The 17126-nt window shown below is 42.4% G+C and overlaps 1 protein-coding gene across 1 annotated transcript in view; it reads left to right on the forward strand.

Annotated features, from left to right (window-relative positions):
• Slc9a9 (solute carrier family 9 member A9) overlaps positions 1-17126 on the forward strand; it is a 559136-nt gene that overhangs the window by 451860 nt on the left and 90150 nt on the right. Inside the window, exon 14 of the mRNA XM_005366691.3 lies at positions 9545-9624. Within this exon, the coding sequence (XP_005366748.1) occupies positions 9545-9624 (80 nt within the window). The remainder of the gene's footprint in view (positions 1-9544; positions 9625-17126) is intronic.

Consider the following 17126-nt stretch of genomic DNA (forward strand, 5'->3'; position numbering starts at 1 on the left):
TTCCCCTACGGCCACCACACTTGGCAGTGGACATTCTACGGCCACCACACTTGGCAGTGGACATTCTACGGCCACCACACTTGGCAGTGGACATTTTACGGCCACCACACTTGGCAGTGGACATTCTCCTGTACTCACGTCACTCCTTGAGCCTGTGCCGTCTCACGGGCGGTAAAGTGCACATGATACACAACAAGTGTTTCAGGAATGGAACTCTAGGCTCAAAAATTGATATGGCCCAGATGAAACTTTTTCATGCTACATTGTAACTAAAACTGTCTTGATTAAAAAAAAAAAAAGATGAATATCCCTAAGCAAACTCCTTGGGTTTTTCTTTGGCTAACACTGGAATTTTTGTTTATTATACTTAACTATGTCATACGCACCCAAAAGCGTACATTTTTACCCACTAACATTTTTGCGTAGAGCGCCTACATCCACGTATTTCTCTTACCAGCAGATTCTTTAATTTTATGCTCTAGAAAGCAGGAATAATAATGAGGAAGCAGAGGGAGGTGGCAGGTACAACTTAAGGAGCGTTTTTTTATATACATTTTATTTATAAGATTTAAATCATCTTTAATTTTTAGTTTAGTCGGGATATCTGTTATTATAACCCTATCTTAAAGAGATATGCTGAAAGTTTTAAAAAGGAGCCTTCCCTAAGACAACCAACCAGTGACGTGTTGAGCCAGTACTGAACGCCAAAGCCGTTGCACCCTGGCAGTCCTCCATGGGCACTTGTCTAGCGTGTGTACAGCCTCCCTTCCCATTGACAGTGAAGTGATCCCCCTCCCAGCCAGTCTAAAGTCTCTGTTCTATCAAGAATATAAGCAGAATCTCATTTCAAAGGCACAGAGGACTTCGCTTTAGTCTTCATCCTTTATTTCATTATCTCAACATGGGGTCCATCCCTCCCCATACTTACTAAGCTGAAAGTCTTGTCCATTGTCTCGGAAGTCCTTATCACGGTGCGTCAACTTTCAGTTATGGTGGAGTAGGCTCTACACCCTCCCCCGATTAGTGTCTATTCCTTAGTTCTTTCATTAGCAAGGGCTGCCTGTCTAAAACTCTTGTTCCCATGGAGGTCTAATGGAAGAACATTCCAGACAGAACAAAATCCCAGGGGAAGGAACCTTCACAGCCTGGGCGATAAGTAGTAATGATGTTGCTACAGCTGGAATAACCACAGGAAACATTCTAGACTATGCATGTGGAAGAGAAAGAGGCAGGAGCCAGCTTGTGTGGTTTACTGATGCTGGGTAACACACTCAAACTCTAAGAGGTGTGCAACAGGAACCCCACTGCTGTGTGCTACCTTGGACACACACCATTCCGCTGTCAAGAATAGAGGCTAAAGCATGCATTTTTTCTTAAGGTTAGCCTCAGTTCTAACATTCTGCTACTGCTTGCTACATTGCATTCACCGGAGAGAGTTTCCAGAACATCCTAGAAAGCAGGCAGATAAATAGGCAACCCTTCTTTGGTGGAAAGTACTGCCGGGTTTCATTGGAAAGGTAGTGGCACAGAGAGTTGAGAAACTGGTATCTCTAACATAGCTCATCTGCCATTGGGTCTACAGTAAAGAGTTTCAGTTTTACAATAGATAAATTTTGAGTCTTTTGAACGTGGTTGGCTTTATTTTATGATTGTGATTGGTTCCATCTTGATAAACGTTCTGTATGAAAAAGATATGTCTTCTAGCACATGTTTTAATGGCATACCCAACAACTGCAGGATATAGTTGGTATAATATTACAAAAGTGTCACTCATTGGAGGAGGGGATGTAGGTCAGTTGTTGAAGTGCACGCCTAAAGGCATGGATTCAACCTATGTCGCTGTGCATGTTTGGAATTAGTGGTACATGTGTGTATTCTAACACGTAACGCGTGGTGGCAGAAGGATTAGAAATTCAAAGCCATCCTTGGCTACACAGCATGAGAGTCTCTCTCAAAATAAAAGGCTGGGTAGGGTGATGTCTCAGATGGTAAGGTGCTTGCTGAGAAAACATGTGTCTGGTTTCAGGTCCCCAGCACCCACACGAAAAGCCAGGCACAGGGATGTATGTCTCTAACCCCAGTGCGGGGAAGCAGTAACAGGCTGTCATCAGGCAGCCAGCCTAGAAGAATCGATGAACTCCAGGTTGAGTGAGAGAAAATAAGGCAGATAGTAAAAAGTCATCAACTTCTGCCCTTCATAAAGCCGTGTATACACACCACATGCACATGTTCTCATACTCACACATGTGCACCACACACATGCACACAGAATGTCAGCTATGTGGAACAGATTCTGTTTTAATCTACTCATTTTGCCAGGTGCTGATGCCCAGCTAGAGGTGTGCCTGTTTCTCCTTCATAGTTTGGCCATTACTGCCTCATATACTTCAGAAAGTTCTTTGAATATAGAATTCAATTTCCTTTAATACTTTGAAAATTGTATTCTCTTGCCTTCAAGCCTTTATTTTTTTTCATGAAACATTAGAAGAGTTTATTTTCTTTTTGCCAAACATAATTTGATCTGTTTTAATTTCATTTTTTATCTTCGGTTTTAGAAGCTTGACTATGGTTTGTTGTTCTTTAAATTTATCCTAATTCAGAGTCGCTGAGTTTCTTGGATTTTCATGTAGATGCTCTTCATTGAATTTATGAAATTCAACTGTTGTCTTCTTAAATATTCTGGTTTTTGTGTTCCTTGTTCCCTTCATGCATTGCAATCATAGAATTGTTAAGCCACTTTATATGTTTTTCTTATGTCATTTAGGCACTTTCCTATTATTCAAATCTTATTTCACCACAGTGTACATGTTCAATGCTTTAATTTATCTCTTTCAAGCTTACTACCATTGGCAGCATCCAATCAGCCCTTAAGCCAATATATTCGATTTTTCTTTCTAGATATTATGTACCTTTGTTCTGGAATCTCTCTTTTATCTCTTCTTTCTTTTTTCTTTCCCTCTTTCTTTTTGTAGCTCACAGTTTTCTTCAGAGGTTTTCATTTTGTTCTTATTATCTCGGTGAGTTTAAATTCTCCAGCATGTTCTTTATAGCTGTTTTAAAGCCTTTCCCTATTAATTCTAATGCCCGAGTTATTTCAAGGTCTGTTTCTATCGATTGCCACTTCGGGTGTTTCATTTTTGTTGCTATTTTATCTACAGCTTATCCTGTTGTTCTCTGCTGCCTATTACCCGATCATTGAGTCCTATTATGCCTGTGATACCAGGCACCCCACATGGCACACCACTGCATATTCTGAAAGTGATTTTGAAGTCGTTGCATAGGCAAAGGAATATGGCTTTCTTACACTTTGCTTTCAGATGGGTGCTGGATACTGTATAATGGAGCCCTGAGTCAAAATGTGCAACTCTTAGCCTTATCTTGGGGGTTGTGTTTCGGGGGGTTTATTAGCATATTTGAGGTTTGCTTAAGTCGGGATCTTGTTTTGTAAGATGCATTGTCCATTGTAGTGTGTGAGTGAATGTGGATACAGGTATATAAAAGGGTTACCATGCCAACTAAACAACGCTGTAAGTCAGGTTTCAGGTAAGAGTACTGTGGAACAAGAATAATGACATGGTGTGAACCCTCCCCCCCCATCTTTAAGTTCATCCATGTATTTGTCTTTTGTTTTTGTTTTGTCTTTGTCCTCAGTCCTCAGTTTGTAATATGATCACTTTGGACCCATGATTAGTTTTTGATAGACTGTTAAGAGGGGAGATAAATTTTCTACCTTACAAATAAGTTATTTGGTAAAAATACTTCTCAGAGAACTATGCAAATGCAGGCATCATCATTTATTACATTTTTCAATTCCTCTGAGTACCTTTTGTATCTATAATCCACAATAGAGTGTGAGCTAGTTAGTGTTCACTATCTCCTGCTACATAATGACTTAGAACAACACACACTTCTTAGTTCAAAGCTTTTATGGCTCAAGAATTTGGAAACAACTTAACTGAGTGTTTCCACTCAGGGTCTCCTATGAGGTTCCAGACAAGGTGTCAGCTGGAGTGATTGTCTTTGGAAGTCTTTTATAGCTCCAGAGAATCCACATCTATGTTGACAGAAGCCCCCGAGTTCTTCCTAGCTGTAGAAGACTCTGGTGACACACGGAGCACTCCACAGGCCTGCTACAGAGTCATCACTTAGAAGCCAGCTTCTCAGAGCAGGCAGTCTAAGAAAGAAAGCAAATAGAGAGTCCTGGTGTCAGTTTATGAGGGAATCTTGAGCATGGCATAGCATCATATCACTTATATAGTACATTTTAGTCACTAGATATAAGTTTTTAAGTGCATGCTGCACACAACAATGAGGGGAATTAGGCTCCATTCTCTTAAGGAAAGTAGAATAAAAGAATTTGTAGGAAACTATTTTAAAAACCAATATTGCATTTTCTGAGCCAAACAATTTATCTTTCCTGTATGAAGATGCATGTGTTACCAGCCCAAGTCATATGAACCAGGTTCGTTCCTTGGCAACTAACCCAGGTAGTACAGGCTACCTGTGAGTCTATTGAGATACCTGGGAGGGAGCTTATTAGAGTTTTGCCCATCTCTTGATCGCTATCTTCCCCTATGTTTTTTTCTTACTCATGCATTTACTGATCCTCTTCTTTGGAACATATAAGAATGTGTTTGGAAAGGCAGAAGGTGAGAACATTTGCATAAAGTGTTTCTATGTAAGGACTAAGAATTGATGGCTGACCTTTTAAAAAGTAACTTAAAATTTTCCCATTTGCCCTTCAGTTATGATATGAGCCCCCCTCAGAATCCTGGAATCTTTACTTTAGAACACAAAATGTGGTTCTCTTCTTAGTAATTAGTAAATCAAGGCATAAGACTCTCCATTCTGGTCAGGGGTAAATAAGGCAAAATACCAAAAAACAATTCCATCTTTATGGACCATCAAATAGCAGCTTGGGAACCCAGAAAAGGCCTCCTATCATTGTTGAAATAATTTCAAAACCCATTTACTAATCATTTCACTTAACTTCTGTCATTAGTATTGCATATGAAACATTGAGGAAGAGAAAAGAAAGCACTTCTTCACATACCCATCTGAGACAAACAACAGTCCACGTGGATCTGGGTCCCGTCAGGGAAAGCCTCATTTGCACAGTATTTGGGAAAAGCCTCCACATTTGCTTAGTACTGTCCTTAGAAGCCCGTTCAGCACGCAATCCTTCCTTGCTTCTGTGTCTGGCTTTTTATAGGTTTCTGGTTAGAGCCTTTGGCTTTTCCTTCACCAGTCCAAATAAACCCAACGTAAAGAAGACCATCATGATTTTTCCTCTCAGCGTGGAGCCACACATGAGGGCTCAGTAGAAAGAAACTGATCCACTTCCTGCTGTGCCCTGTCAGGTCATTTCCCAGTCTCTACTCTGGTCCCTTGTTCGAAGAGGTGGGGTGGGGCTGGGGAAAAGATCAGATTGCCTGGCCATTTTTAAATGTTCCCAGAAACAGAAGATAATAAAGGAGCCAGAAATTCCATATACATCCATCATCCTGCTTCTTAGACGTAGTAAGGCAAATAAAAGGTAGAATTCAACACTCTTGAATTTCCAGTTCCCATGCAGAGCTGGGGAAACCTGAGGCTCTGGGTCGGTGAGTGTATCATTGCTATTCAATGGAAGAAAGTCCAAACCTTGGTCTTGGGAACATTTAAGAATCCATCTGGGGGTAGAAAAGGTGAGGATACGTTGTATCCTATGCTTGTTCTAAAATGCATATCCCTTCTCTGGAATAAAGAAACTTAAGAGAGAATAACTGTTGTTAGTGATAAAGAAAACCACCATGGAGCTGTAGTCCACCCTCCTTCTGATGACTGCTTCCGTCCGCTGTCCTTGAAGCATGTACGGATCGCTATTTCCACAATGCAGATAGAGTGATGTCCCTCCTGTCCTCCGCACAGCAGGACCATTCTAAGGGCCTCCTGTCTGTGCTGCCTTATCAGACGCCTTCCCTCTCCACCATGACTGCCAAGGCTGGCCTTCCCTTGGCACCTTTATCTTTAGCCCCCACTGCTCAAGTGTAACACACACTGGACTGACTCATTTATTTCTGCTCATTTATTAATGGCCTTTCATAACTAAGTTATTAAGTCATCAATAACTCCAGAGAAATAAATGAATGGATCCAGATCTGGGCCAACAGATATTTAAGATACATATTGAAATCTTTAACTAGGAGCAGCATAACAGTCAATTCTTGGTCATCAGTGAAATTTTCCCACCTGGGAAAACGCATTCCACCCCTGTTTTTGTACAGTTAGAACTCCATTTATTTCTTTACAAAGTGAGATGGATAGCACCTCCATCTCCGGTCACTCAGCTAAAATAAAGGTTGTTTTTTAATTACCTATGGCACTCTGCAGTTGACATAAATAAATAAATAAATAAATAAATAAATAAATAAATAAATAAATAAATGTAGATGTTTTTCCAGAATTAAATCCTCTCAGGAGAGCTTCTAAGTTCTACTTTTGTATCCTTTGAAAGCAAAATGAAAACCAGGGAGAAAGAGGAGAGACGAGAGAGGAGAAGCTCTAGGAGCCTAGAAAACCCTGAAGAAGTGTGCCAGGAGTCTAAGTAGTATGTAGCTGTTCCCTCTCTCCATGAGCACCCCAGAGACTAACATTGTCTTCCTGCTCAGAGACCCCTTTTGCCCCCATTGGCCTCCTGTTTATACCCCAGAACTCGAACTTAAAATATGCTTAGAGATCTCCATGTTCCCCACGTACCTTGGGTTCCTAGTCTTTAAAACAGAGGTAATGAGAAAACACACTCTCATGACTTGTTATCAGAATCTACAGTATGTAAAAATCATTTAGGATGTTGTCTGACATTGATTGGCAAGTGTTCAGGAAGCAGCCACTGATTTTAGGGGGGTCAGTAGCACAAATATAGTCATTCCAAATGGTTTTAGTTTCTTAGAGACCAAACAGTCTGATTTCCTCAATTAATTTTACAATTAAGAAACTATAATTTACACTGAGTGTGCTATAATCTTAGCGTTCACTAGTTTGAGGCAGGAGGATGTCAAGGTTGAGGTAAACCTATGAAAGAATCTGAGGATGAAAGAAAAGGGAAAGAAAATTTGAAATTTTGCTGCCTGTTAGAGAATGGCTGTGCTGTCCGCAGTTAAATAGGAGACCCTTGGAGGAAACACCATCTTTGGAGTCTAGCAATCCAGTCCTAGGCGCAAATTGCTGCACTTCTTGCTAACTGTGTGACTTTGTACTCACATCTTCCCTTCTCTGGGTGTCTCTAGGTCCTTGAGCACAAAATAGCTAGAACTCAACCAACCTAGATGGATTGTGGTGAAAATTGAAAAATAATGATTGGAAAAATTAATGACTGAATAATGTGACTAGCGCGATGCCTGGAAGTTAACGAGCGTTCGATAGCGAGGAGCTGTCATTATTTCAAAGGCGCTCAGCTGGGCTGTCGGAGGCTGGCAGCTGAGCCTTCACATGTTACCCAAGCTCACCACCTCAGCACCCACCCTTTCTTCCTAAAAACGGGGGAGGGGTCCCAGCACCCACTTTCGTCAAGTCTACTCAGTGGCTGTTCTGTGATTAGTAGATGCTACCAACTATAGCAATCACCCATGCCTGTGGATGAGTAAAACTCCTAAAGCCCTTCTTCTCTAGGAAAAAGAAAAGGAGAAACTGAGAAGGAAAGTCCCCGTATTCTGTGCAGAGATTTTTTTTAACTAGTCCAGTCCATGGTGAGAAGTTTTGCTGTGGCAGCTGAGCCCTGCCATGCCGTGGGCAATGGAGGCTCATAAACAGCTTGCCCAGGTTGCTTTGTTGACACCATTGCTCTGATGCTGTTGTTGGGTAAACATAGCTACACAAAGACAAGGAAGCATGGGGAAACTGAGCCTGATGACTACATTTCCTTTAGAGAGAGAGAGAGGAAGAAATTCTAACTCTTGATACCAGCAATGGCACTTCATCGTTCATAGACCTCATAATGCCCATGAGAGACAACAGGCTCTCATGGAAGGATTGGGAATGGAAAACGAGGTCTATAGTCCAGGGGGTGTAAAAAAGTTACCCTCTTGAAGATTTTTTTTCAAAGTCATTATAAAAGGTTAGAAGGTCTTTAACCCCAGCACTCAGGAGGCAGAGGCAGGTGAATCTCTATGAGTTTGGGTAAGTCTGATCGATATAGCAAGTTCCAGAACAGCCAGCACTACAACATAGTGAAGTGCTATCTCAAAACCAAAAACTAAAAAAGCACAGCATAATGTTGGACTATTAGGATGTTAAGGGAATCTTTAAGGGACTGTCTAGCCTATCTGTTCTCATTGTTTGCCATGGAATCTCCATCACTACTATCCCAGGAACAGTGGTATTCCAGGGAGTATCCTGTAGGAAGCTTTCAATTTTGAGATGTTAGAGATCTTAAGACAGAAGGATAATGAGTTTGGGTTTAGTTTCAGTGTGAAACCATTTTCTGCTGCCCCATTCTCGACAAAAGGTAAATGGTAAATAACAGTGGGACACACTTGCCTTTCTTGTATTACCATTTCTTGGAGCTGTGGCATTCGCTGGTAGACATTTCACAGAGCAAAGCATAGCTATTCGTCATTATCAATAATGGAGGTGGCTGGGAAGAGCAAGAAACAAGTTAACATACAATGAAATCAAATCAGGCTGGGCTTGAGGAGGCCGACTTCAGCGTAGAGCGTGGGTTTCCACGGTCTTCCGTGCGTCATTGTACATCAGAACAATGCTCACTTTCTTGCTGATCAGCCAAGTCATAGTATAGTTTGAAGTGGAAATTCTGGGCCCAGACAAAGCAGAAAATCGGTACTAAGCCTAGTGTAAGCAGCCGTCACAATCGAAACTGATTGAAATTCTCTTTCCTTAATATGCAAAGTGGAACACTCAGACATCAAAATGCTCCCAAAGATGCATCCTACCACAGTACAAGCATCTTTAGCACAAGCCTTTCCAGTTGCTTTCCTGTTCCTCTACCTCTGATTCTCCGCTCTCAGGCAATGCCATTGAATACATTCTTTCTCTTCTGTCCCTACAGTTCTTATTGGTTTCCCATCAGGAGCATCTCTCTTTGAACTGTTCCTAATCTTAGCAGAAAGGCAAAACCCAGTCACAGCCTTTACCAGAGATCTATCAAAAAGACAATGGATGAAAACTGGCATAACCAGCATTAGGTTGTTATTTCTCTAGTGATTTCTTGATAATCCGTAAATAAATGCCACCCAGATTTGATTCAAGTGGACTGCAAGATTCCTACAACAGCAATGTGAGAAAGCAGATTTCCACTGGTGTCCAAAAGTGATATCTCCTTAGCTAATTAATAAAAAGTGAGTGATTAAGAAAGAGAATGCTGAATCATGCCCCCAAAAAAGTCTCATTCACATAGTAAGATCTCTGTACTAATTTTAAAAACTCCTTCACCATTAAAATGAACATGCCTAGACTTCATTTTTCAATGTGTCATTAGTCATGTAGTTAAATTGGTCGTGGTGTGACATGTATTTAAGATGTACCATTGTCTGTGGTCTCTCTCCAGGAAGCGAATTCGTTGGGTAAGAACCTGACGAAGACGGAGAGTGCGCAGCTCTTCAGGATGTGGTATGGATTCGATCATAAGTATCCTTTCTAATGACAACTTGGCAGGTCCTCCTGGGGACAGATTCCTCTGCACCCTCAACACAGAGGAATAGGCCTGCTACTTCCTGAGGAGCACACAAAGGTAAAGTGGATCCACGGGCAAGCTTACACCAAGGAATGATTTCAAAACCTAAAACCACATAGACCATTGTGAGGCATGGAAAAGCAAAGGAAATCCCTGTGTAAAATGTACATGATGTTTCTGTGGTGATCAGGTATTTAATGTTGGATAACAAAATCGCATGGTCCTGAAGAATTTATCTATTTTGTTGTTCTATATAAAGGTCTTACAAGGTCTTACTTCCAGGTGGGCTTCACCAAACGGTCTCAATGGCCTTTGCAGGCTTTGGTTGGTCTGACGGGCGTGGACAGGCCTGAGCTAAACCCGCTTCCCAGGAACCACTGTATATACCCTTGTGTCCTGTGTAAAAAGATGGGGTAGGAGGAGCAATGAATGGGCTGAGGACCGGAAGTCTGGTTCCTCATAGTATAAAACAGTGTTGCTCTTTGTTTCCCCTCAGAAACACTTTAGGTAAGCTTTTAACTCTGAAAAGAATTTTTTTAAAAAAATTCTAGCCATCAGTGTGAATGCAGCAGTTCAGACATGCCCTGTCATGTGAGCTCGAGGGCTGAAACGCCAGGCTGAAGTGCTTGGCCCTGTAGGAGCAAGCCGTCCATGGCTAATCCAGTCAAGAGCTCCACGCAGGAGGAAACAGACAATTGTGCTGTGAGCTGAATGTGTTGGGTCCTCGCTGGTTTTCTGTAGTGACAAAATCCCTCTCCATTCAGTGAGAAAAAGCCAGTCTCTGGGATTAAAACCCAAAGCAACGATTAAAAACCACAACATGTCGAAGGGAGAGGGGAAGTTAAGAGGAGAGAAAGGATCTGTTTTTGCAAGCTTGCTAGAACTCTGCAAACAGGTGAAGGAGGAGAAGCTATAATGGGAGGGGCGAGGAGGCAAGAAATACGGTAAATTCACATCTGGGATGAAAGGAGCACAGATCAGAGAAGGGCTAGAAATTAGAAAGGAAGGTGGAGAAGGAAGTGAAGAGAAGCTAACCGAGGATGCACAGAGAGGTAAGGAAGAGCATGTGCCTGTGAAAATTAGAGAACATCTATCCCTGTAGTGCTCCATCTCACGTGGTGCTGTGGAGGGCGGGGCTTGGAGCTGAGCTTGGCTTAAACTCTTCTGGGCTGTCTGTGGCCAGATTCCTCAGTGTCAGCCCTGCATTTGTGTAGGCAGTGCCGGCTACCACCCTGCAAAAAGCAATGCAGCTTGGTCATTAGTGGCCTCTTGCTCAGGTCTCATTAGCTACCTGGAGCCTTCCTTGTCTCTAGGGAGTTTGTTCTTGGCGAGTTATTGCAGGTTTATACTCCTTCTGGACTTTTCTTCTAGAAACAGGTGCCATTGATTTCAGTCTCTGATAAAACCAAATTTCTAGGAAGGTGTAAGAATTGACGGAAGAAAACACCTAATGAAACACACAGCAAGGAACTAGGACATCAGAAACCTGGTAAGAGGGTTTGATATTCTTCCTCCAAATGCTGAACGTGCTTTGAGGGAAGCTTTCCAACAAAGAAAAAGGATGAAGTAGAAAAATTAGCTAGGAGACAAGAAAATGAAATTTGGAGCCCACTCAAATTTTTAGCTTGGAGCAGCGGCTCTAAATTTAGATGATGTCACAGTTTTTAATCTCACTTTCCACCAAAGGTTTATTTCCATACGATTAAGGACAGCCTAGTAGAAATGAAAGCAGATTTATCCTCTGTGTAATATCTCTCCGCGCGGCCATGTGTCCTCCTGCGCATTCATTCCAGAAACTGCAGTACAGCCATCATTGCGCCAGTACCCTTTCTCAGAGACAACAGGGGTTGTGTGTCCTAGTTAAGGTCTGACGTTTACTTGGAGAGGAGCAGGCCAACCAGTTTTAATTCTGTAACCTCGTCATATAGCTGTATTTTCAGACAAATTATAAATGTGGCGTTTTACATTCACTCTGTTGCCCACTTATAACCCTGTCACCCTAATAGGTTAGGCCGTGCCAGTCATTGCCAAAGTAGGGACAGTCCCCCACTGGAGTCAGGTTACCTAACCTTGACCAGAGGAAATGTTAGGATGCTGGTAGAAATGGGCTGTACAGTGTGGAACTATTGAGACTTCATTTCCGTAAAATCCCATCCCACGCTTAAAGCAGCATAAAGAATTGTTGCTTGTTTTTGTAGTACTGAGAGTTTAAACCAAGGGCCTAGCAAATGCTAGACATGAGCTATACACACAACCCAATTTTAATTTTCTGTTTTGAGGTAGCATCTTGCTAAGTTGCCCATACTGGTCTTGAACTCAGTCAAGAGCCCAGGCAGGCCTTGAACTTGCCACCATCTTGCCTCAGCCTTCTACGAAGAATTCCTGACAGAATAGATAAGGTAGTTCCGTGATAGGACTCTTGCTGATGATGAAAGGCCTTGGGTTTGAGTCCTAGCACCCTAAAAGGGGAGTTTTTGGCAAAAATAAATAAATGGGCCTTCAGACACACCTGAATTAGACAGTTCTCCAGAGAAGCTGCAGGAAATGATCGATTTATGCATATATGCATGTAGAAATCCATTTCAAAGAACTGGTTTGTGTAGTCATGGAAGCTAACAAGCCTACAGTTTGAAGGGCACGCGCTCAACCTGGAAACCAGGGTAGCTGCTAATGCTGCAGTCTTGAGGAAGAATCCTGTAGAGCCTCCTCCGTTCTGCTTTCAAGGCTATGCAACTAATTGCAGGAAGCCCACTGGGTAATTTATTTTCTTCGAATCGACTGGTTGTACATTTAACCACATCTACAAATGCTTTTGAGAGTGACATCAAAAGGAGGCTTTAACTAACTACTGAGGTAGTCTCTTAGAAATCGTGTCATGATAACCCCCATTCCTATGCAGTGGATACCCAATGTTCAGACTCCAGGGTGGTTTATTATTTCAGCATTATTAGCAATAAAGCAAACCACTGGGGCTCACATTTTTTTTGTTGTTTTATTTTTACATGACAAGTAATTCATACATACATTCTTAAGAAAAATTTCCTCAAGACTACAGGGGTTGGGGGAATTACACAAATGAAGATTGAATAACGATGGCCAGTGGCCACGCACGGTACAGAGGGCTTTCCACTCAGCCCCGCACTTCTGTTCTAGGCTCTGCAGTAGATTGGGCATGCTAGAGAATACACACAAAGAGACCATTGGGGTCAAGGGTGGCCTCAGTGCAGCAACCTGGGCTCTCGTGTTTAACCATGTTGTTAGAAGCCTATAGTGCCAAAACTGATGATTAATGACAGTTTCATCACAATTCAGTGTGGGCAGCAATTCTGAACCATGCAACAGAAAGAAGAAATTGAGACATAAGGGGATGGTGGGGAACAAATGCCATTGGGTACTACCAGGTACTGACTTCATGAATCTTAGAACCTCTCTTTTGGTTTGGATTCTTACCACCATCCTTGTGACAGAAAGCCAAACTCCCAGATCACTTACCTAAGTAGCTTCACCTTCTCCAGCTGGTAAAATTCAATTCTTTTCAAGCCCAGATCCCTCCAAAGGCCACAGAGATATTCAAATGAACTTTATTGTGAGGGATGCTCTTACTCTGCTTATAAAACCAAACCCCTTAGCTCAATATGTGCTTGGAGCTGCCCTTTAGACAAGGATGAGCCTGATTCCTCACTAGTGCACCACTCGCCTCTCAAATGTCTGTTGACAATATTCTGGTGAGATCAGGGTTAGGGGTCAGAGTCGGTCACAAAGAGAATACCCACCATGGAGGAGCTGCTAAGTTTCTGAGTCATATCCTTGAAGTTTGGGCTGGGCTATACTACCACAGTAGAGCACTCAGAATGTGTGAGGTCCTGCATCTGAGCCCTAGCACCATAAAAACAAATCATATCTTCAACTTTTCTGGGGCATAAAGTTAAATATGCAAGGGACTTTAAAAAGAACTTCAGTCTTCTAAGGCAATAGATTTAGTCTAACTAAGGTCCAAGGAGGCAGAAATGTAAACCAGACATCAAACGTCTGTATCAACATGTCCCCGTGGGGTGGAATAGCCTTCCTTATCCAGAAGATTAAAGTCAACTCTGGCCCCGTGTGCTCTGTGTGTGTCAGGGACAGCTTCTTGCTGGCTCTCTCCTCAGACTGCAATGCCTCTACCCTTCCCCTCTCTCATTCCTCTTGCCTGCAAGACCCTCCTGGCGCTATATTGGAATCAGCAAGTTCCTGTAGGGCATTCACTCAGTTCTTCTCTGCTTTATAACTTCCCTACAGACGTACTTTCTAGTATAATTTGTGCTTTCTTTTAATTGCCTCCTCTGACCAGAATATATTCTCTCTGGAAATGGAGATGTGGGTCTGTTCTTGTTCTGTGGTTATCCTTAAGACACAGAATAATGTCTGGCAGGGAGGGGACACTCAATAAATATTTGTTGGTTGAATGAATTAATGATGAATGAACAAATGAATCAGACAAGCCGGAAAGCAAGGTTTTCTATCCAAGGCACCTTCACTTCAGATATTGATGTAGCAAGAACCGCATATTCATTATCTGAAGGTTACTAAGTGAGCCCACAAGCAGGGCAAGGTCGATTAGATGGCAGTGGTTTTCATCTAGGCTGCCCCATATAAATGCTCTCCCCTAGCCTATGTTTCTCACTCTCTGGACATAGACAGCCACACACCTGACAATTACCTCAGCTGCCCTCAAGTCGGTTCTCCCTTCTTTAGGCCCTACCCTACACAGGGAGAAAGAAATACATTCTCCCCCACCCATTAATTTTCTGGTGTAACCACCAGGATTTTGCAAGCCTAATTTACTAGTGACTTAATTAATAACACAGGAGCCCAAAATGTCATGGCTTAGATTCTGGTTAAAGAAAGATGATTATCTACTACATACAAGAGAGGACTTTTTAAAAGTCTAACCTCTTAAAGGATCAACTCAAATGACCCAGATATTGCATGTAGACATGTGTTCTACTCTGCGGCTGAACTACTGTGTCTAGCCTGGCCCTGGCTTAGAGGCCCTGTGTGCTTTGTATGGGTGACTGAATATAGCTTATCCCAATGTTGGTTCTATTAACATTAAATTTTAGAACCACCTACCAACCTCACTAAGAATCTCACATAATGAGCAGGTTAAGAAGATACAATTGGTGCATCCTTATTCATATTTTAAGACATCCAGTAGAATGATTGGGCTAGACTTGGGTGTTACAGCTGGTGCGGGAATCTTGCAAGCCTTCTCCATGACTAATGGTCCTGCTGGCTTGTCGGCCGCCTAGAGTCTCTCTCCATTCCGTCATTTATCATCGCTCTCCTTAAGCATGTGTATATATTAGTCCTACCAAAGCAAATGACACAAGATAAAAATGACCTTTTCCAAAATAAAAAGGGCAGCATCAAATTATCTTGAGCACTTCCCTTGTGCCAATATCCACTAACATAAGAACTTAGTGTGCGCTTGCCAGCATTTTACGTGGTGCAAAGAATTCTCAGAGATAACAATGAGTTGGCAAATTGACTCAACAGTAGAGTTTCAGAAAGCCACAAGGGTAGAGAGCTCACAGAGTGCACGGACCGAGTGCCCACCAAACAAAAGATCACTGAAGACGTGTGAGTGCTGTGGCTCTTGTATGTTCCCGCTGGGCAGGGTAACAGACTCCCTGAACATGGGCATGAGTAGTTGGGACTACACTCTAAGAGACACAATGCTGAGCATCTGGATTGTTCTCCAACAGTATTTGGGACCACATATTCAGGGAGCTTAAATGGAACAATAGTTTGATCTTAACAGAGAAAAAGAAAAAGGGGGTGATAATGGAAGAAAGATTACTTCTCCTAAAACTTGACGGAATGCTTTCTATCCCACATGGTCACTCACGTTGAATCCTAGGTGTGAATATTATGAACAGAAACCTGAGTTCCAAATGAGTGCAGATCTTCCCTGTGTCATTTACTGGAGTAGTGATATAGGCTTTGTGAATAGCTGAGTCTGCCTTACACAGTGTTCCGGAAGAGCAGGGACTTCTGCTTCATAAACAAGCTACTGAGCCCAAAGGTGGGAAAGGCTCGTCTGAGGTATCCAGTGTTGCTGCTGGACCTGAAGCCAGCAGCATGGTCTATTCAATGTCCCATCAGAGGACCCGAGGCTCTTGGTTCATGTGCTTCATCTACTGAGTGCTCCTGTCCTTGGCGTTTGTGTGTTGCCAGTGCTGTGCTTGTGTCTAGTATTGTCTTAGTTGTCATCATAGTATTGCAATATCATCATTTCTTAGTAGTTCATTAGAAGTTTCACCAGTCTGGGCATGAGGCACATTTTATTTTCATTAGCAAGCAGAGAAGATAGCAAAATCTGCAGGTAACACTTTAATGAGTGTCCACTCTGTACCAGGTGACACATTAGGCAAGCAGTTCTCAACCCGTCAGTCACGATCCCCTTGGGAGTTGAATGACCCTTTCACAGGGGTCACCTAAGGCCAGTGGAAAATACAGATATTTACATTATGATTCATAATAGTAGCAAATTTTCAGCTATGAAAAAAAGTAGCAATGAAAATATTTTTTCTGGTTGGCAGTTATCACAACACGAGAATCCGTATTCAAGAGTCGCAGCATTAGGCAGGTTGAGAACAACTCCATTAGATGCTAGATTTCTGTAGCTAACAAGGAAAGTGGGCGCCTACCTTGAAGTTCTGCTGTTTGCCTCGTTAAAGTGAGTGTTGGCCCCGAATCCTTTGAAGTCACGAATGAGAAAGAGTCTTGGGGATGGGGGAATGTGTTTAGAGGAGCTCAGACATACATACCTTATAGACATACAGCCATTGGTACCTCTCACTTACAAAATGTAATCAGATGACCCAAAGTAGCTTCAGGGAAGCACCATGATTTGTACATATTTGAGACAAGCAAAAGGTAGTCTGCTTCCTGAAGGCTGTCTCTGACTCGCTCCCTAATGGTGTCCTCATAGAAGAATGCCTACAGCCTTGTCTCTGCTTTCCCCAGGAAGCTGGCTAGAAGCCATGCTCCCACAAGGAGCAGCAATTCTGCCACTGCCTCCATCCCTGGGCTAGTTCCTTGGGCATTCCAGTTGGCTTTCGGTCACCCTTTTCCTTCATAGGTGTCGTTGTTGAAATGGCTTTTATCTAGCCCTTAGTTTTAGTCCCCAGACAATAGAAATTAAAATTAACTGCAAGAAAAAGCCAGTTTCCTGGGCCCTGTGTTCTAATGACATTGTGGTGGAAGCAACACACAGGACTTGTAACAGGGTAACAGAGACCGTCATGTTCAAGTCTACTGTGGATCTTTACTGCCTTCTTCCCGTAATAGGATGAATGCATGCTGCCTTTTGTTTTGTCTGCATCCTGAGAAAGCTGACCAATTATTAGAAGCCTCCGACTGAAAGCAACCCAACTCACTAGCATCCCAGAATCAAAACATTAAAAACACT

The sequence above is a fragment of the Microtus ochrogaster genome, unplaced genomic scaffold, assembly GCF_000317375.1.
Source record: "Microtus ochrogaster isolate Prairie Vole_2 unplaced genomic scaffold, MicOch1.0 UNK12, whole genome shotgun sequence".
In the NCBI taxonomy this organism is placed as follows: domain Eukaryota; kingdom Metazoa; phylum Chordata; class Mammalia; order Rodentia; family Cricetidae; genus Microtus; species Microtus ochrogaster.